Genomic DNA, 26,510 nt, shown 5'->3' with positions numbered 1-26,510 from the left:
GTGGAGGTGGAGCACCACAATACCCTGTCCCCAAGGGAACACGGGCACCCTGGGGATGGGGCAGACACACACTTTTATAAACACTGGCTGCTCATGAATGCATACGGGATAAAATTAAAAACAACCCTCAGCCACCCACCTGCATTTCCGGGAGGCCACCGTCGTTCTAGTTTCTGCTGCCTGGTTCTAGGCAATTGTGTGTTCGGCCACACGCATGCCAGACGCAGACATCTTCCTCCTGTCCCCGCACTGAAAGGAAAGTGACCACAACACTCGGAGTGACCAAAAGATCTTTATTGCAGCAGTGCAACAAAGAGAAAAGAAGGAAGGAAAGAGAGAGAGAGAGAAAGAGAGAGAGAGAGAGAAAGAAGAGAAGAGATGAACAGGGAGAGAGCAAGAGCAAGAGAGAGACAGAGTGCACGCAAGAAAGATAAAGAGCAAGAGAGAGAGAGAGCAAGAGAGAAAGAGCAAGAGAAAGAGAGCAAGAGAGAGGGGGGCCTGGCAGGAGGGAGTTTTTATAGCCCAAATCTAATGGGGCCTCTGGGTCTGCAAGCTGCCTTGTTGGCCCAAGGGGGGTTGAGTGCTCAGCCTTGAGCGGGACTTGACACAAACAGGTGATAAAGGACCAGATAGAGGGGGGTTTGAGTGCATGGGCTATCTTGCAGCCAACATCTGTTCAGCCTGCCCTGCAGACAACACGCACCACGCCACTGGCTGTGTTGGAAATGATTCCAAACCCGTCCATTCAGCACCACTTCAGGACTTTCTCTTTCCCTCCCTCCCTCTCTGCCTCCTTCCTTTCTTCCTCTCTCCCTCTTCCCTCTTTCTTTTTTGGTACTGAATGTGGACCCAGGACCACACCTGCTAGAAAAGTACTTGACCTCATAGCCACACCCTCAGCCCCTTCTGGTTTTTTGGGAGGGGATTGAACTCAGGGGCACTCCACCACTGAACCACCTCCCCAGCCCTATTTTCTATTTGATTTAAAGACAGGGACTCACTGACTTGCTTGGCACCTCCCCGAGGCTGAGGCTGGTTTTGAACTTGCAATCCTCCCGTCTCAGCCTCCCACATGTGTGTGGCCCCTTCTGTTTTTGAGACAGGGCCTCACTGACTTGTCCAGGTCCACCTGGAACTCGCGATTCCCCAGTTTCCGCCTTCCGAGTCACTGGGATTGCGGGCGTGCGACACCACATCTGGGACTTTAGTACTTTGTAAGTCAACTTGTTTTCATTGACACTTGACACACAGACAAGTCCACTGGCCACCAGCGTGTTCCACTGAGGAACAACAGGGCAAGCTTCCCAGGGGCCGACTCTGGCCACCCTCTGCCAGAGGACAGCGGCTGCCCTCACTTGGAGGTTTTAATGGCTCTGTGTTTGTTTCAGTTGCTTTGTGTTTGAAAAACCAAATCAAACCAAACCCCAAACCAACCAAAACAACAAAAAACCCAGCCGGCACACCCCACTGGAGATTTCTCAGGGAGGATTGCTTGGGATGGCAAGTGTGGTGCTGGGCCTGGGGCTTTGATTCTGTGACACAGGATGGCTTAGGCTGCCCAAACCCAGTAATGACAGTGGGAAAACTGAGGTTCCCTCTGGGGGCCACAGGGACCTTATTTTCTCCTGTTCACCCTCATTCCAGTCCCACCCCTTTGACTGTCCACACACAGTTCACTATACCTGCAAGACATGGCTCATCTGTCATGCTGCAAGACACGGACTCCCCAGGACAAGTGGGGAAACTAAGTGGCTGAGCCTCTGCCAGCGTATGTGTCCCAGACTCTACCAATAATATGCCCCCCCACAGTCAGGGCCTTGAGCGGGATGGGAGGGGGTCGTGGGTGGAGCACCCACAGTGTCTGCTACAGCAAGTTACCCAGCCCCAGCCTCCACGGCTTCATCTGTAAAATTGAGACATCAGAACAATCTTGCTTGTTTGTCTGTTTTTTAAATCATGTTGTTGTATTTTTCTAACCTTTATTTTATTTATTTTTATGTGGTGCTGAGGATCGAACCCAGTGCCTCACCCAAGCTAGGCAAGCAGCTCTACCACCAAGCCCCAGCCCCAGCTCCAGAACAGCCTTGTTTAAAAAAATAAGAAGCCAGTCATGGTGGCATGACCTTGTAGTCCCCGCTGTCCCTGCTGTGCAGAAGGCTGAGACAACGAGAATCACTGGAGCCCAGGAGTTGGAAGCCAACCTGGTCAATGTAAGCAACACCTCGCCTCAAACATAAGATAAAGCCAGGCACGGTGATGCCCACCTGAAATCCCAGCGGCTTGGGAGGCTGAGGCAGGAGGATTGTGAGTTCAAAACCAGCCTCTGCAAAAGCGAGGCGCTAAGGGTTGGGGTTGTAGCTCAAGTGACAGAGCTCTCGCCTAGCACGTGTGAGGAACAGGGTTCCATCCTCAACATCATAAAAAAATAAAGATATCATGTCCACCTAAAACTAAAGAATAAAAATTTAAAAAAACAACAAGGTGCTAAGCAACTCGATGAGACCTTGTCTTTAAATAAAATACAAAATAGGGCTGCAGATGTGGCTCAGTGGTCAAGTGCCCCTGAGTTCAATCACTGGTAGCCCCCAAAACAATATAAAATTAAAAAATTATTCAGAAGCTCTATGTCGTAGGGTGATTGTAATTTGTTAAGAGAACGGTCATCAAGTCTGTGGCTCGGGGTCAGGCACCAGCATGTGCTGTGAGTTTATTTGATGGGTAGTTACTGAGTGCCTCCTGGCCTCAGGCCCCAGGTTAGTGGTGGTGACACAGCAGTGTGACTGACTTGGCCTTGGCCTTGTCTCTGTGGAGCTGAGACTCACGGGGGACCATCCAGTCAGTGATGACAAATGAGACAGGGTCACCGAAGAGCAAGAGAGAGTATGAGGGCATGGACACCTCAAAGGAGGCATCTGTTGTGTCTCAGGTAAGTGCCATGTTGGAGACCCCTTCCCTACCTGCCCTGGGTCTCTCCCAACAAACCAACATGGCCAGTGTCTTTAAGTTAGGACTGGGTGATGTTTATGTTTTGCACTGAGGGATCAAGTGGAAGGAAGAATATACATCTTGAAAGTCTACCAGTGTCCTCAATGCAGGGATGTGGTCTCAGGTGGCCTGTGGCCAAAGAAGGTAGGAGGGGCAGGGCTTACTCCCGGAGAGCATGGTGGGCAGAGCAGCCTGTGTTGGAAGGATGTTTTCCTCTCTCCCCCCACCATACATCAGGAAGAACTTGTCGCAATATAAAACATTACCAGGATGGAACCCCACTTTTTTATTTTTATTTTTTGTACCTGGGTTTCAGCCCAGGGGTGCTTAACCATGAAGCCACATCCTCAGCCCTTTTCAGATTTTCATTTGGAGACAGGGTCTCACTAAGTTGCTGAGGCTGGCTTTGAACTCACCATCCTCCCGCCTCAGCCACCTGCGCTGCTGGGTTTCAAGTGTGCACCACCACTCCAGGCCTGGAGCCGCACTATTGTCATGGACACGGTTGGCACATGTCATAGGCCCCGCACTCACCATGGTGGGCGTGCCCATCTTGTGGCCTCAGGCTGACAACCCTTGACTTCTGAAGGGTTTTCTCTGGCCCCTTGACGTTGTTCACGAGTTGGACCAGAAGTGGGGAAGAGCTGTGCTCTCTGAGCAGCCTGCAGCCAGCCACATTACCCCTCCAGTGGGACGACCAGCACCTGCTCTGCCCTGTCCTCCCCAGCAGAGCAGAGCACCGCTGTCCCCAGGGCAGGAGAGTATGTCCCCTGCCGTGTCTTTCCTCCCTCTTCACCTTGGCAGATTCTTGGATCTGCTTCCTGAGTCTACCTGACCCTTCATCCAGCCACCTACCTGTCCTTTCTCTAAGTTCACCTGCCAGTTCCTCAAACATCCTTTGTTACAGGGCACTGCCAGGTGTACATTACTTGGTATTTTTATTTAGATCGATGTTTTTATATGCTCACACTTTTTTACTGTAGTAAGAAAGACATGACATAAAGTTTACCACGTTACCCATGTGTGTGTGCATGTGCGTGTGTGTGTGTGTGTGTGTTTCTAGGGGTTGAGACCAGGGCCTCATGCAGGCTGGACAAGCATTCTACCACTGAGCAGCCTCCTCAGCCCCTAACCATCATTCACTTCAGGTTCCAGTGGCAATAAGTTACACAACCATTCCTCTACAAATCTCTGGAACTTTCCATCATCCCAAACAGAAGCTCTGTCCTCATTAAATAATAACTCCATTCCCTTCTCCCCACAGCCTCCAGTAATACCTATTCTACTTTGTCTCCATGAATATTCCCACTTGAGATACCTAAGGCAAGTGGAATTTTGCCATGATTTTGTTTTCTGAGCCTGGCTTATTTCACCTAGCATAACACTTTCAAGGTGCATCTATGTTAGAGCATGTGTCAGAATTTTATTTTTTTATGGTTAATATTTACCCGGGTTTGGTGTTAACCATGTTTTTTTTTTTTTTAATACATTCACCCATTAGTAACCTTTTGGATTGGCTCACCTTCTAAACTCAGTCAGATCCTAAGCAATAATATCCATGAAAACCAAGAACTGGGGATGTAGCTCAGGGGCAGATTACTTACCTAGCAGGTATGAGGCCCTGGGTGGGAACTTTTTTTTTTTATGTACTGGCAATTGAGCCTAAGGGTGCTTTACCACTTAAGTACATCTCCAGTCTTTTTAATATTTTATCTTGATGTGGGGTCTCACTAAGTTGTTGAGGCTGACCTTGAACTTGCAATCTTCTTGCCTCAACCTCCTGAGTCACTAGGTTTATAAGCGTGGGCCACTATGCCCAGCTCTGGGTTTGATCTTTAGTGTTGTAGAAAAGGAAAACCAAACTAGAGTTGAATTATAAAATATGTTTTGGATACTCATTAAAATAAATATATAACTAACAAAGTAAAAATTTAAAGTGTTCTTTCAACCCCCTAGAGTGACCCTGTCTGCCACTAGAGGTTCACATGCCACCTCTAGTTGACAGTCTGCACACTGTATGCATGTACAGCACAAAAATCAAGACTCATAACTGAGTCTCCAGGCCTAACTAGTATCTACCTAGTGCCTTATAAATGCTAAAAAATATTTACTGGCTGGTTTAGCTCTGAAGATTCAGAATCTCTCCTGGCCCAGGAAAATTCAGAGCTGCATTGAACGTTGGCACAATCCAGGAACTAACAAGCTTATGCTGGGGCTGGAGGTTGAGCGAGGGGCACTTGGGTCTGCGCTGTATCATCCTGGGGATATCTATGCCCACCCCCTTTCCCCTACTCTGACCCCTTCAGCATGCACCAGCCCTACTTCTGCTTCCCGCACCTGCCTGCCTTTGTCTGTGGCTTTATCTGGGAACTGGGGCCAATGTTGCCACCATGCAGTGGACTGCCAGGGAATTAATGGCCCCTGGAAATAGCTCTTAACCAGTGATTAACAGATGCTCCCCTCTCTGGTGATAATTTTGAAATGGGACATGTCCTGTAGTGGGTCCCAGAGTTCCCAGCAGGATGGGCAGCAGGATCCATAATAAATCTTTTATTGATGGCTCCTCTTCCCCTTAATTTCCCTCTCCCCTCGGGGACATCCTAGCTCCAAGTAAACAGCATACACTGGGACCCTTAGCTCATTCTCTGCTTCTGGAGCAACCCACCCAGAGACACTGGAGAACAGGAGATTTCAACTCATTTTTTGTACCTAAGAAATTTATTTTTTTTTCCTTTGGGATTTCTTTCAATACAGCGATTTGGGGATGGGGAGGAGGATGCCGCAGTCTGGCTGGGCACAAATCATGAGCCACTGAAGCAGAAACAACTTTATTTCTGAACTCCACCAGCACACTCCACACACGCTCGTGGGAACTCTCCTGAACGCCACGCATCTCCTCCAGGAACCCCCAACCGGAAATCCCTCCTCCAACACTTCCCCAACCAATGCCAACTCTTCAGGAATCCCCACGAGAGCTCAACCTGAACTCAATGGGAACTCCACGAGAACTCAAAAGTCATCATCTTAATGGCTTGCTGGTGTCACCTCTCAACCACTACTTCTGGCAAAAATGCCATGATTCATCCCGACTCGGCTGTGGCCCTCAACAGGAGAAAGGACCAAAAACTGTCTCTCTTTACAGCAATCTCTTTTCCACAGGGGTTACGCCCAACTGGATGGAGCTTCTTGAAGACATAGAGCATTGTAATTAACATATGAAATCCTTACTTCTGATATTATTAAATTTGTTATGCTTATGCAGTGCAGAACATATTGAAAAGGCAAATCAAAATGTTATGTGTTAATAAGCTTGGATTACATTGGGCTTTGAGAACCCAGGGAAGGCAAGTGGGTCCCACGTGGATGCTGCGTGGAGTTTTGAAGGAGCCTTCCCTCCCCTTGAAATTGCCACCACTGAAATTACTCAAGAAGAGGACGGATCTTAAGAGGAACCCCCCCTCCAACATGGATCCGTAAGTGCGTTTCTGTGGAGTGTATGTTTAGAGGTGGGTTTCTCTACACTTCATTCTCCAGACAGGAGCATGGAAAGAGGAAGAGGAAATTGAGAAAGCTCTTGAAAGGTACAAGGAAAAAATCAAACAAACCCACTCCCAACAGAGTAAGCATAAGGAACAGGGGCCACCTATGTGAGGAGCCCCTCTCCCCACAAGCTCTAGGTGATCCGTTTCCCAGGGTTGGAGAATTTGCCTGAACATTCGTGGTCCAGGGTGAGGGTGGGTTGTCCTTTGTCTGTGGGAGAACGGACAGTCGGCCCAACCTTCAGGTTTCTTATCCACCAATTGGACCATGGAGAGAAAAGATTTTTAAAAATAGAAATGCAACAATAAAAGATGATTTAAATAAAATTGCAGTATAACAGTAATTTCTATAGCATGTGTATCGAATTAGCACTCTAAGTCCTCTAGAGGTGGTTGAAAATACACAGGAAGTAGGCACAGGTGACACACAAATACTGCGCCATTTTGTTTAAGAAGCTTGAGCACCCAGGGGTTTTGGCATCCGTGTGGGGACAGAGAGGGTGTCCAGGATACCGAGGAGTGACTTCACTGAGGAAAGCTCTCAGACAAGAACTTAGAAGACTGAAAGCTTGGAGCTACTCTCTCAGCAAGGCCACCAAGGTGCCCCTGGGGACTTCACAGTCCCCTCTCAGTCCATGGCTTTCCAAAGCTCTCCCTCTCCCAAACACTACTCTGTTCCCTAGTCTCTTTCTGCCTCTTTGATGGCCTCTCCTAGGCCCCCTCCACTGTGGTCTTATCTCAGGCCCTTCCTCGGCCCTGTACTCTCTCTGCTCCATGAACTCTTCCCTAAGTTTCTTTTCCCACCTCTCCCTCTCCTGATCTTTCTCTTTTAACCTTCAAACCTTTATATGCATGGTCCATGGTCCACCTTCACCCAAGACCCCCAAGCTCAACATCCCCCAAACAGAGACTATCCTCTTCCCCATGACAGTTCCCAGTCTTGAATCTCATCTAACCTAACATCCAAACTGGAATTCAGGGATGCATTCCTAACGCTCTATTAGTGACGTTTCTCTGTTACAAATGACCCTAGAACTTAAAAGTGGCATTAACACAATACGTTGAATCCTCTTCCACATAGACTGTGGGTCAGAAATCAGAGTGGCTCAGCTGGGTGCTTCTGGATCAGTCTCATGAGGCTGCAGGACCGCGGTTCTGAGGGTTGGACTGGGGCTGGAGGATTTGCTGCGACATGGCTCGCTCTCTGGGCTGTGCTGAGGGCCATTGCCAAGTAGGTATGACGCATCGATATTTCCTTGCCAGCGTACCCCATGTTAAATGGACTTGCCTTGGAAATTTGCTGTGACCCTTGCATGTGTGTTTGAGAAAGGTGACCCTGCTCAATGACCAGGGTGGATCCAGGATGAGGGTGTATCCTGCAGGTTTTAGGAAGTATCCAGGTTTAAGATAATTTGGGTTTAGGGCGTTCCCAGTTTAAGACAAGTTTCAGGCGTTCCAGGTTTAAGACAATAGGGGTTTTAGGGAAGTTGGAGGTTGAAGATTATTGCTGCTGGGATTAGGGTGTTCCTGCTGCTTGTTCCCATTGAGTTCTCCTGAGATTCAAATGGGATTTGGGATAAAGCCTCGTGGAGTAGGTGAATTGTGCGGGCAGAACTTGGATTTCCCCAGAACGTGTTTGTAGAGGCCGGTGTGAGTTCGGGAATAAAGGATTGCTGTTTGAATCTACAAGGTGTGTGGTGGCCTGTGATTCTGTGCCAAGCCGAGACCTTGGCAGGGCTGTTGGCAGGAGGCCTCAGTTCCTCATTATGCTGACTTCTCCATGGGGCTGCTTGAGTGTCATCATGACAGGGCCTCTGGCTTCCTCCAGAGCCAGTGATGCAAGAGAGAGGGGAGTGGGGAGAAGAGACTTGAAGACTTTTTGTAATTATTTGTTTTGGGTGGTGCTGAGGATGGAACCCAGGGCCTTGCACATGCTAGGCAAGCGCTCTACCACTTAGCCACACTCCCAGCCCCAGAATGCTATTTTGTTAAGTTATGAAAGTTATATGAGTTCATTGCAAAATAATTAGAAAAGTAGAAATTATAGAAAAATGCCTCTAATCCTACCACCTGAATAAATGCAAAATACCCGGCTGCCATTGTGGCTCAGCGGAGGTCCTGAGTTTGATCCTCAGCCCCATATAAAATAAATAAATAAAATAAAGGTATTGGGTCAAACTGAAAATAAATAAATAAGTGCTATTTATAATTTGAACCTGTGTGTGTGTGTGTGTGTGTGTGTGTGTAGTTGTATCATTTGAGGGGTGAGGAGGGGTATTGCCAGAATGCAGTGAGTGCTGGAGCTGTGGCAGAAGGGCCACCAGGAGTTGTGGCCTTACCTAGAAGGACTCAGAACACCCAAGAGAGAGGAGCCCGGTTGAGGAGATCTGCAGTATTTGGAATGCCAGAGGACAGAGAGGCAAGAGAGTAGGTAGAGGCTGGAGGAGAGTAAACTGCACAGGAGGTAAGTACATTTTAAACAAACCAAAGACTGTGAATGTATTTCAGTGCAGCAGGCCCTGGGTTCAATCCCCAGTACCACAAAAACAAAAATAAAAAATAAATCAATAAAGATCAAGGTGCTGGACGTGGTGTTGCAAACCTGTAATCCCAGCAATGCACCAAAAAAACAGCAAGTTCAAGGCCAGCCTCAGCAACTTAGTTTGACCCTTTCTCAAAATAAAAAATGAAAAGGGCTGGGAGTGTAGCTTGGTGGTAAAGCACCCCTGGGTTCAATTCCCAGGACCAAAATAAATAAATAAAATAAAATAAATTGAGATTACGAGAGGGATGTTGATCAGTGAGTGGTAGAACACTCACTCAGCACACTTAAGGCTCTTTCTGAGACCACCAAAGTAAAGAAATAGATAATAAAGAAATAAATTGGAGTACAGTTTGAGCTTTCTATTTTAAGCTGGGCTTCTGTTATTTTATATACAATACATATTATTATAAAAGCATAATAATATAAATTATAATTTAACTTGTTATAATTTATAATTAATATAAATTAGGGGCTGAGGGTATGGCTCAGTGGAGGAGCACACGTTTAGCATGAGCAAGGCCCTGGGTTCCATCCCCAGCACCAAAAAATTTTATATATCACTTTTATAATACAAATATATATATATATATATATATACATACATATATTATTTATATTATGTATCTATACATTATTTATGCATTGATATTATGTTCTATATTTATGTTATTTGTATATTTACATTATGTATTTATGTATTGTTACATAATATATAAACATTTTATTTATTATACTTCACATATGTTTTAAAATGTTAAATGTATTGTACTATTTAGAATTTTAAAATTGTATATATATTGTAAGAATGTTCTTCCAGCCAGGCACAGTGGCACATGCCTATAATCCCAGCAACTCAGGAGGTTGGAGCAAGAGGATCACAAGTTTAAGGCCGGCCTCCGCATCTTGGTGAGATCCTCAGCAACTTAGAGACAGCCTGTCTTAAAATAAGAAACGTCTTTAAGGGGGTTGATGGGGATGTAGCTCAGTGGTTGAGTACCCCTGAGTTCAATCTCCAACATCAAAAGAAAGAAAGAAAGAATGTCATTCAAACGCAAGATATTTAAGGACTGCAGACCATTTGAAGGACAGCGCTTACTGACCCCCTCATGGAGCCCGTCCTGTCTTCCCCACATCAAGGTCTTCCCTGAGCCCTTGCAACAACTGCTGATTTGCCTGCCATCTCTGGCTCTGGCTCCTTCAGATCCCGCTCTGCTCATCCCTACAGGGCTCATTCTGAGACACAGATCTGGTCACGCTGTTTTTCTGCAGAAGTCCCCTCCACGGCTCCCTACTGTTCTTGGCCTGAACTCCAGGCTCTTCCATGTGTCTGGCAAGGGTCTTCAGACCCTGGCCCGGTGCCCCCCCTACAGACACAGCTCCAGCCCTCCCCACTGGCGCCACATGGTCCAGCCACACTGGTCTCTGCTAATAGGAGGCAGTGTGGTATAATGGCTGGTGCCTGGACATTGGAGCCAGCTGCCTGGGTACAAATCTCAGCTCTCCTGCTTGCCCACTTTCTGACTTTGTAGAAGTTCCCCATGCCTCAGGATGATGGGGAGACTCCATGAGTTCCTGACTAAAGAGCGCTCAGAATGGTGTTGGCATGTGTAAGTAAGTGCTCCATGGACATCAGATGTTTTCATCATCAGCGACACTCCCTGAACACAGTGGAGCAGTTCCCCCATCAGAGCCCCTGGAATCTGGGTGGGCTTAGGATGCTTCAGCTAATAGAATGCAGGGGCAGTCCTGTCTGTGACTTCCAAGGCTGTCACACAACGCAGTGCAGAACCTCTTCTCCAGTGCAATACTTCCTCTCCGGGGCACCCTGATGGGAAAGAGCACATGCCACACCTGTGGGAGAGGGGCTGGCAGTCCCAGTTTCTGGGTCACCCTGGCCAGACACAGGAGATGTCAGATCATTTCAGCCTCCAGTTTTTAAGTTGCTCCAGTCTCTAGTTTTCCTAAGGAGCAGAGACAAGCTCCCTCCCCTCTGCCCTGCCCACATTTCTGACCTACTGACGGTTGTTTTGTTTTAGTTATAGATGGACACAATACCTTTATTTCATGTATTTATTTTTATTTGGCGCTGAGGATGAAACCCAGGGCCTCACATGTGCAAGGCAAGCACTCTACCACTGAGCCCTAGCCCCAGCCCCTGACCTGTAGACTCTTAAGAACATAATAAGATGGTTCCTTGAAGTTTTAAGTGGTGGGTAATTCGTTACACAGCAATAGATATCTCTTTTTCTCATGGCAAACTCCTACACATTCTTCAAGACCCATAAAAATGTTGCCTCCTCCTCTCTGAAGCCAATTCCTCCTTGCCTTGGTGGCTTCCTGTGTGTGGGTCTTCAGGGGCCCATGCCTCACCATGTGGACCTGTGTCCTCATCCATTTCTCCCCTTAGATCAGGCACCCAGCATGTCCATCTTCATGTCCTAGCACTGGGGCTGCTTAATGGAGGTTACATTTGATAAATGAAGGAATGAACGATGTGGCCAGTGCTGGCCTACCTGACTGAAGTATCGGGAAGATATTCACATAATTACACTGTGGGACTTGATGGATGTTGGTATAGTGGCATTCACTTTTAAACAGCTTTACTGAGGGTTAAACAATGTGCAATCAACAGTACATATTTTAAAATGTTATTTTTAGTTGTGGTTGGACATAATACCTTTACTTTTATTTGTTTTCTTTTTTTTATGTGGTGCTGAGGATCCAGCACAGCGCCTCACATGTGCTAGGCGAGTGCTCTACTGCTGAGCCTCAACCTCAGCCCCCAAAATACATATTTTTTACAGATAGTCAACCACATATTTTAAAGTGAACAATTTATTATATACATCCACAAAACCATCTACACAATCAAGATAGTGAACTTCTCCATCACCTCATCATCCTCAAATTTTCTTTCTTTCTTTTTCTTTTTTAATACTGGGGATTGAACTCAGGGGTACTTTACCATTGCATTAGATTCCCAACCCCTTTATTTTTTTAACTTTTTTGTTTTGAGATAGGGTCTTTGCTGAGGGTCTCACTAAATTCTCCAGGCTGGTCTCAAACTTGTGATCCTCCTGCCTCAGCCTCCTAAGTGTCTGGGATAACAGGTGTGCACCACTGTACTCTGCCCAAAAGATTATTTATGCTCTCTGTAATTGCACCCTCTGAGCACAAGTAACCACCAACCTGTTGACACTATAAAATAATTTGCATTTTCTAGAATTATATATAAACAAAATCCTGTGATATGTGCTTTTAACAAAAATCTGGCTTCATTCACTCATAAAAATGTGTCCACCCTGCACTTCAGAAATACAGAAGATAATCAGAAATTATTTTGAATCCTTATACTCCAATAAAATAGAAGATAGTGAAGGCCTAGGTAAATTTCTTAAGTCTTATGATCTGCCCAGATTGTGTCTGGAGGATACACACAATTTGAACAGACCAATATCAATGGATGAAATTGAAGAAACAATCAAAAGACTACCAACCAAGAAAAGCCCAGGACTGGATGGGTATACAGCGGAGTTTTACAAAACCTTTAAAGAGGAACTAACACCAATACTTTTCAAGCTATTTCAGGAAATAGAAAAAGAGGGAGCTCTTCCAAATTCATTTTATGAGGCCAACATCACCCTGATTCCAAAACTGGACAAAGACACCTCAAAGAAAGAAAACTACAGACCAATATATCTAATGAACCTAGATACAAAAATCCTCAATAAAATTCTGGCAAATCGAATACAAAAACACATCAAAAAAATTGTGCACCATGATCAAGTAGGATTCATCCCTGGGATGCAAGGATGGTTCAATATATGGAAATCAATAAATGTTATTCACCACATCAATAGACTTAAAGATAAGAACCATATAATCATCTCGATAGACGCAGAAAAAGCATTCGACAAAGTACAGCATCCCTTTATGTTCAAAACATTAGAAAAACTAGGGATAACAGGAACTTATCTCGACATTGTAAAAGCTATCTATGCTAAGCCTCAGGCCAGCATCATTCTGAATGGAGAAAAATTGAAGGCATTCCCTCTAAAATCTGGAGCAAGACAGGGATGCCCTCTATCACCACTTTTATTCAATATAGTTCTCGAAACACTGGCCAGAGCAATTAGACAGACGAAAGAAATTAAAGGCATAAAAATAGGAAAAGAAGAACTTAAATTATCACTATTTGCGGGAGACATGATTCTATACCTAGAAGACCCAAAAAGGGTCTACAAAGAAACTACTAGAACAAATAAATGAATTCAGCAAAGTGGCAGGATATAAAATCAACACACATAAATCAAAGGCATTTCTGTATATCAGCGACAAAACTTCTGAAACGGAAATGAGGAAAAACACTCCATTCACAATATCCTCCAAAAAAATAAAATACTTGGGAACCAACCTAACAAAAGAGGTGAAAGATTTATACAATGAAAACTACAGAACCCTAAAGAGAGAAGTAGAAGATCTTAGAAGATGGAAAAATATACCCTGTTCATGGATAGGCAGAACTAACATTATCAAAATGGCGATATTACCAAAAGTTCTCTATAGGTTCAATGCAATGCCAATCAAAATCCCAACGGCATTTCTTGTAGCAATAGAGAAAGCAATCATGAAATTCATATGGAAAAATAAAAGACCCAGAATAGCAAAAGCAATTCTAAGCAGGAAGTGTGAATCAGGTGGTATAGCTATACCAGATTTCAAACTATATTACAGAGCAATAGTGACAAAAACAGCATGGTACTGGTACCCAAACAGGCGGGTGGACCAATGGTATAGAATAGAGGACACAGAGACTAATCCACAAAGTTACAACTATCTTATATTTGATAAAGGGGTAAAAGCATGCAATGGAGGAAGGATAGCATCTTCAACAAATGGTGTTGGGAAAACTGGAAATCCATATGCAACAAAATGAAACTGAATCCCTTTCTCTCGCCGTGCACAAAAGTTAACTCAAAATGGATCAAGGAGCTTGATATCAAATCAGAGACTCTGTGTCTGATAGAAGAAAAAGTTGGCTCCGATCTACATATTGTGGGGTCGGGCTCCAAATTCCTTAATAGGACACCCATAGCACAAGAGTTAATAACAAGAATCAACAAATGGGACTTACTTAAACTAAAAAGTTTTTTCTCAGCAAGAGAAACAATGAGAGGTAAATAGGGAGCCTACATCATGGGAACAAATTTTTACTCCTCACACTTCAGATAGAGCCCTAATATCCAGAGTATACAAAGAACTCAAAAAATTAGACAATAAGATAACAAATAACCCAATCAACAAATGGGCCAACGACCTGAACAGACACTTCTCAGAGGAGGATATACAATCAATCAACAAGTACATGAAAAAATACTCACCATCTCTAGCAGTCAGAGAAATGTAAATCAAAACCACCCTAAGATACCATCTCACTCCAGTAAGATTGCAAGTTACTATGAAGTCAAACAACAACAAGTGCTGGCGAGGATGTGGAGAAAAGGGTACTCTTGTACATTGCTAGTGGGACTGCAAATTGGTGCAGCCAATTTGGAAAGCAGTTTGGAGATTCCTGGGAAAGCTGGGAATGGAACCACCATTTGACCCTGCTATTGCCCTTCTCGGACTATTCCCTGAAGACCTTAAAAGAGCATACTACAGGGATGCTGCCACATGGATGTTCATAGCAGCACAATTCACAATAGCTAGACTGTGGAACCAACCCATATGCCCTTCAATAGATGAATGGATAAAAAAAAGTGGCATCTATACACAATGGAGTACTATGCAGCAATAAAAAAATGACAAAATCATAGAATTTGCAGGGAAATGGATGGAACTAGAGCAGATTTTGCTTAGTGAAGCTAGTCAATCCCTAAAAAACAAATACCAAATGTCTTCTTTGATATAATGAGAGCAACTATGAACAGAGCAGGGAGGAAGACCAGGAAGAAAAGATTAACATTAAACAGAGACATGAGATGGGAGGGAAAGGGAGAGAAAAGGGAAATTGCATAGAAATGAAGGGAGACCCTCATTGCTATACAAAATTACATATAAGAGTTTGTGAGGGGAATGGGAAAATAAACAAGGAGAGAAATGAATTACAGTAGATGGGGTAGAGAGAGAAGATGGGAGGGGAGGGGAGGGGGGATAGTAGGGGATAGGAAAGGTAGCAGAATACAACAATTACTAATTGGGCATTATGTAAAATTGTGGATGTGTAACCGACGTGATTCTGCAATCTGCATTTGGGGTAAAATTGGGAGTTCATAACCCACTTCAATCTAATGTATGAAATATGATATGTCAAGAGCTTTGTAATGTTGTGAACAACCAATAAAAAAAATAAAGATTACTTATCATAAAAAAAAGAAATAAAATTTTGTGCTCCACTTGTGTACTATGAAGTGAAATGTATTCTGCTCTAATAGCAAGTGAGAACAAATTAATAAATTGTTTTTTTTTTAAATTCAGGAAAGAGACTTGCCTTCCTCTAGATCTATATATAAACATATATATATTCTATATATAACATGCATATATTTAATGTATATAATTTATAAACAATTTTTTCATATTTTTTATCGATTTTTTAAAATAAATTACAACAGAAGCATTACAATTCTTATTCCATGTATAGAGCAAAATTTTTCATATCCCTGATTGTATATAAAGTATGGTGATACCAATTTGTGTCTTCATACATGTATATTTGATGATGAACTCTATTACATTCCACCATCCTTACTAATCCCCTGCCCCCTTCCTTTTCTTCCCACCTCTCTGCTCTATCTAGAATTCATCTATTTCTCTCATGTTCCCCCTACCTACCACAAGTCAGCCTCTTTATATCAGACAAAATATTTGGCATTTTTTTTTTTTGAATTGGCTAGCATCACTTAACATTATCTTCTCCAATGCTATCCATTTACCTGCATATGCCAGATATGATTATATACCTAGAAAACTCAAAAAGCTCCACCAGAAAACATGTAGAACTAGTAAATAAATTTAGCAAAGTAGCAGGATATAAAATCAGTACCCATAAATCAAAGTCATTTCTGTATATTAGTGAACAATCTTTTGAGAAAGAAATGAAGATAACTACCACATTTACAATAACTTCAAAAAATAAGATACTTGGGAAGCAACTTAATTAAAGAGATGAAAAATCTAAACAAGAAAAACTACAAAACCCTAAAGAAAAAATTCAAAAAAGACCTTAGAAGATGGAAAAATCTACCTTACTCATAAATCGGCAGAATTAATATTATCAAAATGACCATGCTACCAAAAGCACTATACAGATTTACTGCAATTCTGATCAAAATCCCAATGGCATTCCTCATAGAAATAGAAAAGGCAACCATGAAATTTATCTGGAAAAATAAGAGACCAAGAATAGCTAAAGCAATCCTTAGCAGGAATAGTGAAGCAGGTGGCATCACTACACCAGACCTTAAACTAGATTACAGACAATGGTAACAAAACAGCATGGCATTGGCAAAAAAAAAAAAAAAAAAAAAAAAAAAAAAAAAAAAAAAAAACAGATTGGAAGATGAATGGTACAGAATAGAGGACACAGAGGCTAACCCACAAAATTACAATTATAATATATTAAAGAAAGATGCCAAAAAACATGCTCTGGAGAAAATATAGCCTCTTCAACAAATCACTATCTCTCACCATGCACAAAACTCAACTCAAAGTGTATGAAGAACCTAAGAGACTCTACATCTAATAGAATGAAATGCAGGCTCTAATCTTCATCATGTGGGATTAGGCCCCAATTTTCTTAATAAGACACCTATAGCACAAGAATTAAAACAAATAATAAATGGGATGAAATCAATCTAAAAAGTTTATTCTCAGCAAAATAAACAATCTGTGAGGTGAAGAGAGAGCCTAAATACTAGAATGAATTTTTACCCCTCACACATCAGATAGAGCACTAATATGTAGGGTACATAAAGAACTCAAAAAGCTAAACAAATAATAATAACAACAACAACAACAACAAAATAATCAAGAAATGGGCAAAGGATCTGAACAGAGAATTCGTAGAAGAGAATATACAATCAATCAACATTTTTTCTATATATCTGATTGGTTATGGTGCTCCCCTTACAGGGTCAAGCATAGTTCTGGTTCAGTTTCTAAGGAAGAGAGACACGAATAAGAAGTATTCTCAACTTCAGATCATGAACATTGAATCTGAGCGAAGTGAGTCTTTTTTTTTTTTTTTTTGAGTGAAAGGGAATATTATACAATCCAAGAATGAATAAGGGCTAGAATCTCATGTTGCTGCATACTGTTTTTGTTTTTTTTTTTAGTCTGAGTACCCCAGGGTCTCAGGCTGCTGTTATATTAAGGCAAGTTTTTGTTTGTTTGTTTGTTTGTTTGTTTTTCCCCATAAGTGGGAACTAACCCAACCAACAGAACATTTTCATTTAAACTTACAAATAAGGTCATTTCAGTTTATGGATTATATATGCTTGTATATTATTCAGGAATTGATACAAAATAATGACAATAACTATCAAATTTTATTTATTTTTTTTTATCTCTGATCTTTTTAGGTGACAGATTGAACATTAAACTGGGAAGAAACACCCTAAAGTAAAAATGCCCAATAAAAACAACACATAAGGAGCTGGGATTGTGGCTCAGCAGTAGAGTGCTCACCTCCCATGTGCAACACCCTGAGTTCAATCCTCAGTACCAAATAAATATAAATAAGTGAAATAAAGGTATTGTGTCCAGCTACAGCTAAAAAAAAAAAAATACATAAAAAAACATAAGGTACAAGGTGAAAAACCAGCCTCTACTTCAGAGCAAAGACTCTCCAAGGAAGGGGGCATGACTCTTGTCCTTGGAAAGACACACAGAAAACTCCTATGGGTATGGGCATACCCATCCTGCTGAGTTGTTTATCTACAAATAACAGGAGAGATGTGCTGTGCCTGGTGTCCCTGACTCAGTTAGGCTAGGTGGGGACCCATAGCAACCCCCTAGCAGCCACCAATCAGCATGAGACAGGGAAAATACCTGGGATGCTAGATGACCCTTCCAGTAGTTTATTATAGTGGTTGATAACATTTTGGGAAACAATATAGTTCTGCACATACTCCCCTTGTGGCCTACACCAATCAGTTCAAATGAATCCCACTTTTGTACTAACCAATCACCCTTACCAAATTCTTCCCACCAGTGAATGTGCTAATCATGTTTTAGAGTTGTTTATGATTTTCCCAAGGTGTGTGATGATTTGCTAAGAGATGCTATGATGTATGTGGGGTACCTGCCTTCCCCAAAGAGTGTATAAAACTGCTGAAAACCCTGGGCTCAGGACCTCTAAGCCACCAGTTGCTGTGTGTGTGGGGACTGAGCTAGCTCACAATAAACAACTCTTTGCTGCTTTCATCGATCTTGGTCTCTGGTGGTCTTTTGGGTGTCCCGCATTTGAGCATAACAGTCTCTCCTGAAACCCATGGGAAAAGAAGACAGACAGTAGGGCTGGGGATGTGGCTCAAGCGGTAGCGCACTCGCCTGGCATGCGTGCGACCCGTGTTCGATCCTCAGCACCACATACCAACAAAGATGTTGTGTCCGCCGAGAACTAAAAAATAAATATTAAAAATTCTCTCTCACTCTCTCTTTAAAAAAAAACATTAAAAAAAGAAAAAAAAAGAAAAAAAAAAAAAAAAAGAAGACAGTACTCCAGTTCTCTAGGACTGCAGTTTTATAGCACAAAAAGTAGCAAAAGGGGGATGTCTTGAGAACTTACACGGATAACAGGATTTTTACAAGCATAATACAAAGGCAGGTAGTAGGTTAAGTGTCTAAATGGTTCAGCACTTAGGGATTAAGTTTAGATCACAATATCAGAATTTATGATTTATCACTATAGTTTCAGAGTGAGTTGTTATTTGGCCAGAGAAGGCCAGAATTTATGAGTCATCACTAAAGTTTCAGTGAGAGTTGTTATCTCATCAGGGAAAATCAGACATGGGTAAGTTCAAGGCATGGGCAGGCATTTTAAGCAAGCTTACAAATCACAGTAATTTATAATGAAGCAGAAATTAACTTTTAATACTTTTGTGACAAGATGGCTCCCAATCTTAAAAGGAAATTAGGCTGGATTTTTCACTTGCTATAGCCATAGCTTTTAAGTATATGTTTCATTCTTTAACAAGTAAGAGCATTAAATTATTAATATTAATTAATACTAATTTTTTAAAGACCGAGTAAAATAGGAACTAAGATATTTGTTATTAAGTGCATAAAAATTTTGAGTAATATTGATAATATAAATATGGAAAATTTTGACAATGATAAAAAACATTTAATATAAGGGCTTCAATATTATAAGTCCTCATGTTCAGTGGGTCAGTCCTTCAATGATTTTTTCATTTTTTTAGGTCATTTTGAATTACACTTCTGCAAATGTTTGAAAAGTATACAAATTTAAGATTTGGTATATTGTAAAGTAGAAAAATGGCAGATTTGAGCTCCTGTCAGGATTTTAAAACTTATAAGCCATGTGGGGCATTTTAGCACTTTTTTTTCATATTTTGCACACAGTCCAATTCTAGAGAGATGGAGATATAGTCTACTGTCCTGAGCAAAAGAGAGATTGCCTTAGGCTATACCTAAAGCTTTTAACTTTTCTAACTTTTCAGAATTTTTGGTAATTTGGAAAAAAATATTTATTTTAAGAAATAAATTGTTTGAAATTAATCATTTATCTTTCCTGCATTATTTTTCACTTTCATTGATTTTTTTAGAAGAGCTAACAGAACAGAATTCCAAAAGTGTTCCATGTAAATTTAAAGGTATGTTTCTAATGATCAAGATAGAAAGCAGAATCAAAACATTATCTAGTTTGATGGTTCTGCCTAAAACTAGAGTTACTTATTTATTTCTGCCATTATTCACTAGGTTCCTGAGGTTGCAGAATTCACCAACCAACAAAGAGAAAAGTCTTTTTAGTTTGTTTCTCACAACCAATTCAAGCTAAAATACACTAGTATCACTGTAGTTTCAGACCAAAGTGTGTTTCTAAATAATAAAAATATGTATACATAAATATATAAATGAATATAAAATAAAATATAATATTAGATAGATTTTTTTTCTGGATAATCATCTTGTACATATTTCCCTATACACTCAGTTCTGAGAACAAAATGTCACAAATAAAACATGGATCCTACATTGCTACACAGAGTAATTAAGGCACATACTAAGAGCTTGGTATAAAACTTGGCATAGAGACATAAATAAGTAGAAAACACCATAGAAAATTATACGTAAATGCTAAGCAGCAAATTCTTAGTTTTTAAGTACATGAAGAGACAAGTTATCATAGCAAATTTTATAACTCAGTTGCTGCTAATATACAGAGATAGAGATATTTATTAAGAGATGGTTTAATGCAGATTTTGTTATAGAAAGGGGAAGTTCAAATAATGTAGGTGATTTAAACATGAACAATAATATTTTTCTGCATTCAGTACCTTTTTTGCAGATATATGAATTATAATTAATTCCAACCAGTAAAATGCAGAAATAGTGTAAAGATTATTCACTGTGAGTAAAACTACTTAAAAAGAAAACCAAAACTTCCATTCCTGTCCAAATGTTTTTTCCTGACACAAAGACTGATTCTTTGAATCATTTCTGTAGATATTGTTTTTGTAATAAATATTTTGGTGATTGTTTTTGCATATTACTTAATATATTTATGCTTCACATTTTCTCTTTTGTCCTATTTTACTACCTATATTCAGAAAAAAAAATTCTAACTCCTAAACTCCCTTCATATTTGAGCTATCTTTAAATTTTTAAGCTTATATCATTTTTATAATGAATACTGTGCTTTCAGTAAAGAATGACTATTATTATGCACCTGGCTCATTTACAGGAGTTTTGTTGTGTTCTTTGGTTTTATTTATAGTGAAGTTAAAAAAAAAAAAAGGTTAATGTTGATCCAAAACACAAACAAAAGGCCACCAACTCAAATTTTAAATCAAATTAAATCAAGATTGTATTGTGTACAGAAAAACTGGACAGGACTGTCTCTTACAAGACCCCATGCTAGAGATCATCCTCCTGATATTCAGGGAAATGTTTTTACAGCACAAAAAGTTACAAAGGAGGTGGGTGTCTAGGGTACTTAAAGCTAACAAGATTTTGAATTTCATAATACAAAGGCAGATAGCAGGTTAAGGATCTACATGGCTAACATTTCAAGGTAGGGAATAAATTCAGCTCCAGACATTAGAATTTATGAGCTGCCACTGAGATTTAGAGAAAATTGTTATTTGGTCAGTGGGAGCCAGGATTTATAAGGAACCAGTAAGGTTTTAGAGAGGGTTGTTATCTGGAAAGGGATAGCCAGGCATAGGTAAATTCAAAACATAAGTAGAAATTCCAAGCAAGTTTAAATCATCAAAATATTTTCAGGCCAAAGAGAAATTTTATTTTTCTTATAGAAAACAGAAATAAACTTTTTACCTCTAAAACCTATTTTCTTTTTCTACATTGCTATTAATGTCTCCCACAATTATAGAGTTCTGGATTCCCTCAGTTACTATATCATTACCTTCTACCTACAATGCATGAGGCACAGTGAATTTATCCTCATACTCATGTACTTATCACTTGTTTTTTTCTATAGAAATGCATATGTATATGAATATATTTTTCCCACATTTCAAAGATTCTACCCTGAAAATTTCTGTGATATCACTTCCCTGAAATGGATTTTCATTATTTCATGTCAGTTCATCTAAGTATTCCATATCATGTGTTGGAAAAGATGAGACAACTCTAAGGCCCTTCTTATTTGACTATTTATAAACTATAATTAAAGGTCAATCTCAGTACCTCCACAGACCTTAAGTCTCATTCACCTTTCTCATTCATAGTGCTTTATTTTTTAAGTAGGTAGCAAAAATTTTATTTTGAAGAAGAGTAAATGATTTAAAGCCATTCAGTGTACTTTAGAGGATCACAAAAACCTATGGTTGTAGTTCTTAAACAACCTTATCACTGAAAGATCTGAATTACACTCCAGGTTGGACACTGATACTATGCTTCCATGGGAAATGGTTTCTTGGTTGTGAATATTGTCCTTTCCCTTTCCCCTATAGTATATTAAATGTGTGGATTGTGTGAACTTTTAGAATCATTATTTTCAGCACACTTAGCATGGACCCATTTGATAATAGGAGACATCCATATTCTGAAAAAAAAAGACCCTTCACCAAGCCCTATAGAAGTGATAAAATAATCTCTGGAAAAAAATAACAGTCATCCATTAGATCATTTTTAAAACATACTAAGAATAAGTTTAGTTAGGAATACATTACTGTACTAGGAAAAGTGATATAAATGCAATTTTAATTTTTAAAGTTGTTTCTGATTACTACAAAGAGAGTATAAAAAGCTGGGTACACGGGCTGGAGTTGTATCTCAGTGGTAGACTACTTTGCTAGCATGTGCAAAGCACTGATTTTGATTCTCAGCAATACATATAAAGAAATCTTTTTTTTGTGGTTTTATTTTTTAAATACATGACAGCGGAATGCATCACAATTTTTATTACACATATAAAACAATTTTTCATACCTCTGTTTGTATATAAAGTATGTTCACATCAATTCCTTTGTTCATATATGTACTTTAGATAATAATGTCTATCACATTCCACAATCCTTGCTAATCTTTACACAACACTCCTACACTGGCTAATTCACATAAACTTGCCTCAGGGATTTAATGCATTAATCAAATAGATTTTCTGCAGCCTATTCAGTGCTGTTGGAATGGCTATTATAAAAATCTAAAATTATCATGTATGGTGGCATATGAATGAAATTCTAGAAGCTATGAAAAATGATGCAGGAGAATTGTTAGTTCAAAGACAGCCTCATTAACCTAACAAGGCTACAATCAACTTAGTGAGAGCCTGTCTCAAAATATAACATAAAGACCAATGTGGATGTGTCTCAGTGGTATGCACCTCTGGGTTCAATACTTAGCACCCAACCAAACAAAACCAAGCAAATATTTCATAATTAATAGGGATTCTTGGGTACACAAATATGTAAAAATATTGGTGACAATATAAATTTAATAAATATATTTTTATAAAAGTGTTAAGGTTCTTTAAAAGCACAAAATAAAAATGCCACATAATCCACCAATAATAATTTGGGGTAGCAGTGCAAGGTTGTACCTGCCTGTATTCCCAGTGGCTTAGGAGGATAAGAGGTAGAAAACTAGGGGTTTATTCTCAAGTTAAATCCAGCCTCAAGAACTTGGCAAGGTCCTAAGAAACTCAGTAAAATCCTTTCTCAAAAATAAATAAATAAATAAATAAATAAATAAATAAATGTGTTGGAGACTTTGTAGCACACTGGTAATGTGCCCTGGGGTTAATTTCCAGTATTTAAATAAATAAAAAGATATAAATAATAATTCTTAGTAAAAAAAAAATGTCATACAATCCACTAATAATAACTCTGGATATATATGTAAAGGAATTGGAATCCTTTGCCTAAATATATTGCCACATGTCTATTTTTATTGTACCTTTATTCACAGTATCTAATAAAAGGAAACAAATGAAGTACCTTTTAGATAGAAAGTATATCAGAAAATGCCTTCCAGCTGCAAAGCATCCAATTAGTCTATTCCTTCAGAAGCTACACACTTAAAATTCAAATTGGTCCCTAGAAGGCAAGACTCAGATACTGGTATTTTCCAAATACTCCAAAAAATTTGGAATCTCTGGAACCTTGTTTCAGATATTCTAAAACTCAGAACTAGGTTATATAGGAGGTCAGAATGAGAACACAACACATAGTAAATTCTTTAATGGGGAATCTTAACTCAGACACTGTCATAACCGAAACCAGTATTGGAGATAAAAAAATAGATTCCCTGTTTCATTGGTTTCTGGGTTATGGATTCAATCCAAACATATATTAGAAAAAAAGTTAAGGCTACTGGTTAAAATCTATGTAAAACAGGTATTAAAAATATACCACAGGCTGGGTGTGTTGGTGCAGGCCTGTAATCCCAGTTGCTGAAGAGGCTGAGGAAGAAGGACCAAAAGTTCAAAGCCAGCCTCAGCAAAAGTGATGTGCTAAAAAACTCAGTGAGACCCTATCTCTAAATAAAGTAAAAAAATAAAGTAAAATAACCCTGGGGATGTGTCTTAGTAGTCCAGTGTTCCTGAGTTCAATCTCCAATATCCGCATAAAAAATGTAGCATGGGGCTGCGGCTGGAGCTCAGTGGTAGCTCACTTGTCTGGCACATGTGAGGCACTGGGTTCGATTTTTACCTCCATATATAAATAAAAATATAGGTCTATCAATAACTAAAAAAAAATATTTTTTAAATAATGTACCAAGTTATTAACATGGACTCTGATCTAATTTGCTATGTAAAGCCCTTGAGATTGAAGTCGGCCAGGCATGGTGGTGCATGCCTGTAATACCAGCTGTTCACAAGACTGAGACAGAAGGATCATGATTCAAAACCAGTCTCAGCAATGGTGAGGCCCTAAGCAACTCAGTGAAACCCTGTCTCTAAGTAAAATACAAAATAGGGGAAGGGATGTGGCTCAGTGGTAGAGTGACCCTGACATCAATCCCTGGTCTTCCTCCCCTCAAAATGGGGCTGAGTAAATAGCTCAGTTGTAGAGTGCTTCACTTCTAAGCACGAGGCCCTGGGGTCAATCCCCAGTACAGAGAGAGAGAGAGAGATCTGAGATTGAACTTGCATGTAATTTAAATTCAAGTTAGTCTCACTTTTATTTATTTATTTATTTATTTTTTTTGCCACACCAGAAGAAAATTTCCTGAAATGTTTGGAATGTTTCTGTGGGTTATTTATTTATTTATTTATTTATTCATTCATTCATTCATTCATATTTATTTATTTATTTTTATGTGGTGCTAAGGATCAAACCCATGGCCTTGCATGTGCTCGTTGAGCGCTCTACAGCTGAGCCACAACCCCAGCCCCTTCTGTGGGTTATTTTAATAAAATGGACTAACAATAAATAAATAAATAAACCCTCAATTGAGGACCCATTACAGTTTTTAAAAATCCTTTAGAGGGACACATAAACCTCATGTAGGAGATATTCATTCTTGTCAATATCACCTAATTTCATTCTGCTTTCTTCTCATGTGAAAATCTCAGAATGATAAATTAAAATCTTTCAATTAATCAGTTCTTAAGAAAAACATTATAAATGGTACATACATTTGAAATAAAACATGAGAAAATAATGATTGATAATGCTGAAAGTGGAGTTTTTTGTTAAACCAAAATTTCTCAAGCATCTGGGTGCTTGTCTCATGAATTTTAAAGAAAAAAATCTATTTAAGTAAGAAGAAATGGAACTCCCATCATGTGGCATGAGGAATGATAACAGAAAAAAAAAAAAAAAACCTCATTTTAGTGTGCCATCTTAGAAGTTTCCTGATGGTTTTGGGCAGAACAGGGAGCAAAATGCAATTAGAATAGGCTTTGGAAAAGGCATCCTGACTACCATATGGGTTCACTTTCATCCTTTCAGTGACCCACCTTTTTTCTTCAAATTCAACCTGGGACAAAGGACTTGGTTGAAGGTGTCCCCATTTGAAATAGACCTTAATGGTGCTCATTAACATATCTTCCAGTTAGCCTCCAGGTGTTGTTAAGTGAGCCCATTATCCTGATTACATGGTCATTATACTATCTATTCTATTTTTTACTTATTCACTGTGAACAGAGAACCCTAGATTTGGATATGTGAACACAGAGCTAGAAAACTATGGGTTTATTCTGAGACATATGCAGAGCTTAGCTGAAGTTCTGGATTTCAGATTTTTGTTCTGGATTTGAGATACTGCTTCCCCTACATTTAAAAATCTCAGGACTCATGAAGAGAATGAGTTAAAAGACAGCATCATCAAATTAATGAGACCCTAAGAAATTCACAGGGACCCTGCCTCTAAATAAAAATATAAAAAAGGGGTGGGGATGGGAATCAGTAGATAAATGCCTCCGGATTGAATTTCTGGTACCAAAAAAAATAAATAAAATAAATAAACAAATAAACAAACAAACCCACATGAGTAACAAGCCCTAAACTCAGCAGCCTCTCTCATGCATGAGTACAAATGGATTTGGGGTTCGTTCCTGATAATTATCTCAGTCTTCACTATGCAATCTGGAGACATGCTGGACTCTGGCACATGGAAGCCCAAAAGGGCTTTAGAAAGAAGCTGAAAACACCACACAATTATGGAACTAAATGCCCAGGTTTTCAACTGCTAATCTAAGGTTCACTAGACTAGTCAGAGGCAGGTGAAGGCTAAGCTGCCCTGCAGAGACCCTCTGGCCACAAGACTCTGAAGAGGACCATGAGGAG

General features: G+C 40.1%; 1 protein-coding gene across 1 annotated transcript in view; it reads right to left on the bottom strand.

Annotated features, from left to right (window-relative positions):
- Positions 1 to 26,510, bottom strand: part of LOC144255848 (uncharacterized) — an 88,473-nt gene that overhangs the window by 3,333 nt on the left and 58,630 nt on the right. The window contains exon 5 of the mRNA XM_077800860.1: positions 140 to 249. Within this exon, the coding sequence (XP_077656986.1) occupies positions 187 to 249 (63 nt within the window). The 3' untranslated portion in view covers positions 140 to 186. The remainder of the gene's footprint in view (positions 1 to 139; positions 250 to 26,510) is intronic.

This window comes from Urocitellus parryii, chromosome 7, assembly GCF_045843805.1.
Source record: "Urocitellus parryii isolate mUroPar1 chromosome 7, mUroPar1.hap1, whole genome shotgun sequence".
Classification (NCBI taxonomy): domain Eukaryota; kingdom Metazoa; phylum Chordata; class Mammalia; order Rodentia; family Sciuridae; genus Urocitellus; species Urocitellus parryii.
The sequence above is the reverse complement of the archived record's forward strand: the minus strand, read 5'-3'. Positions and strand labels throughout refer to the sequence as shown.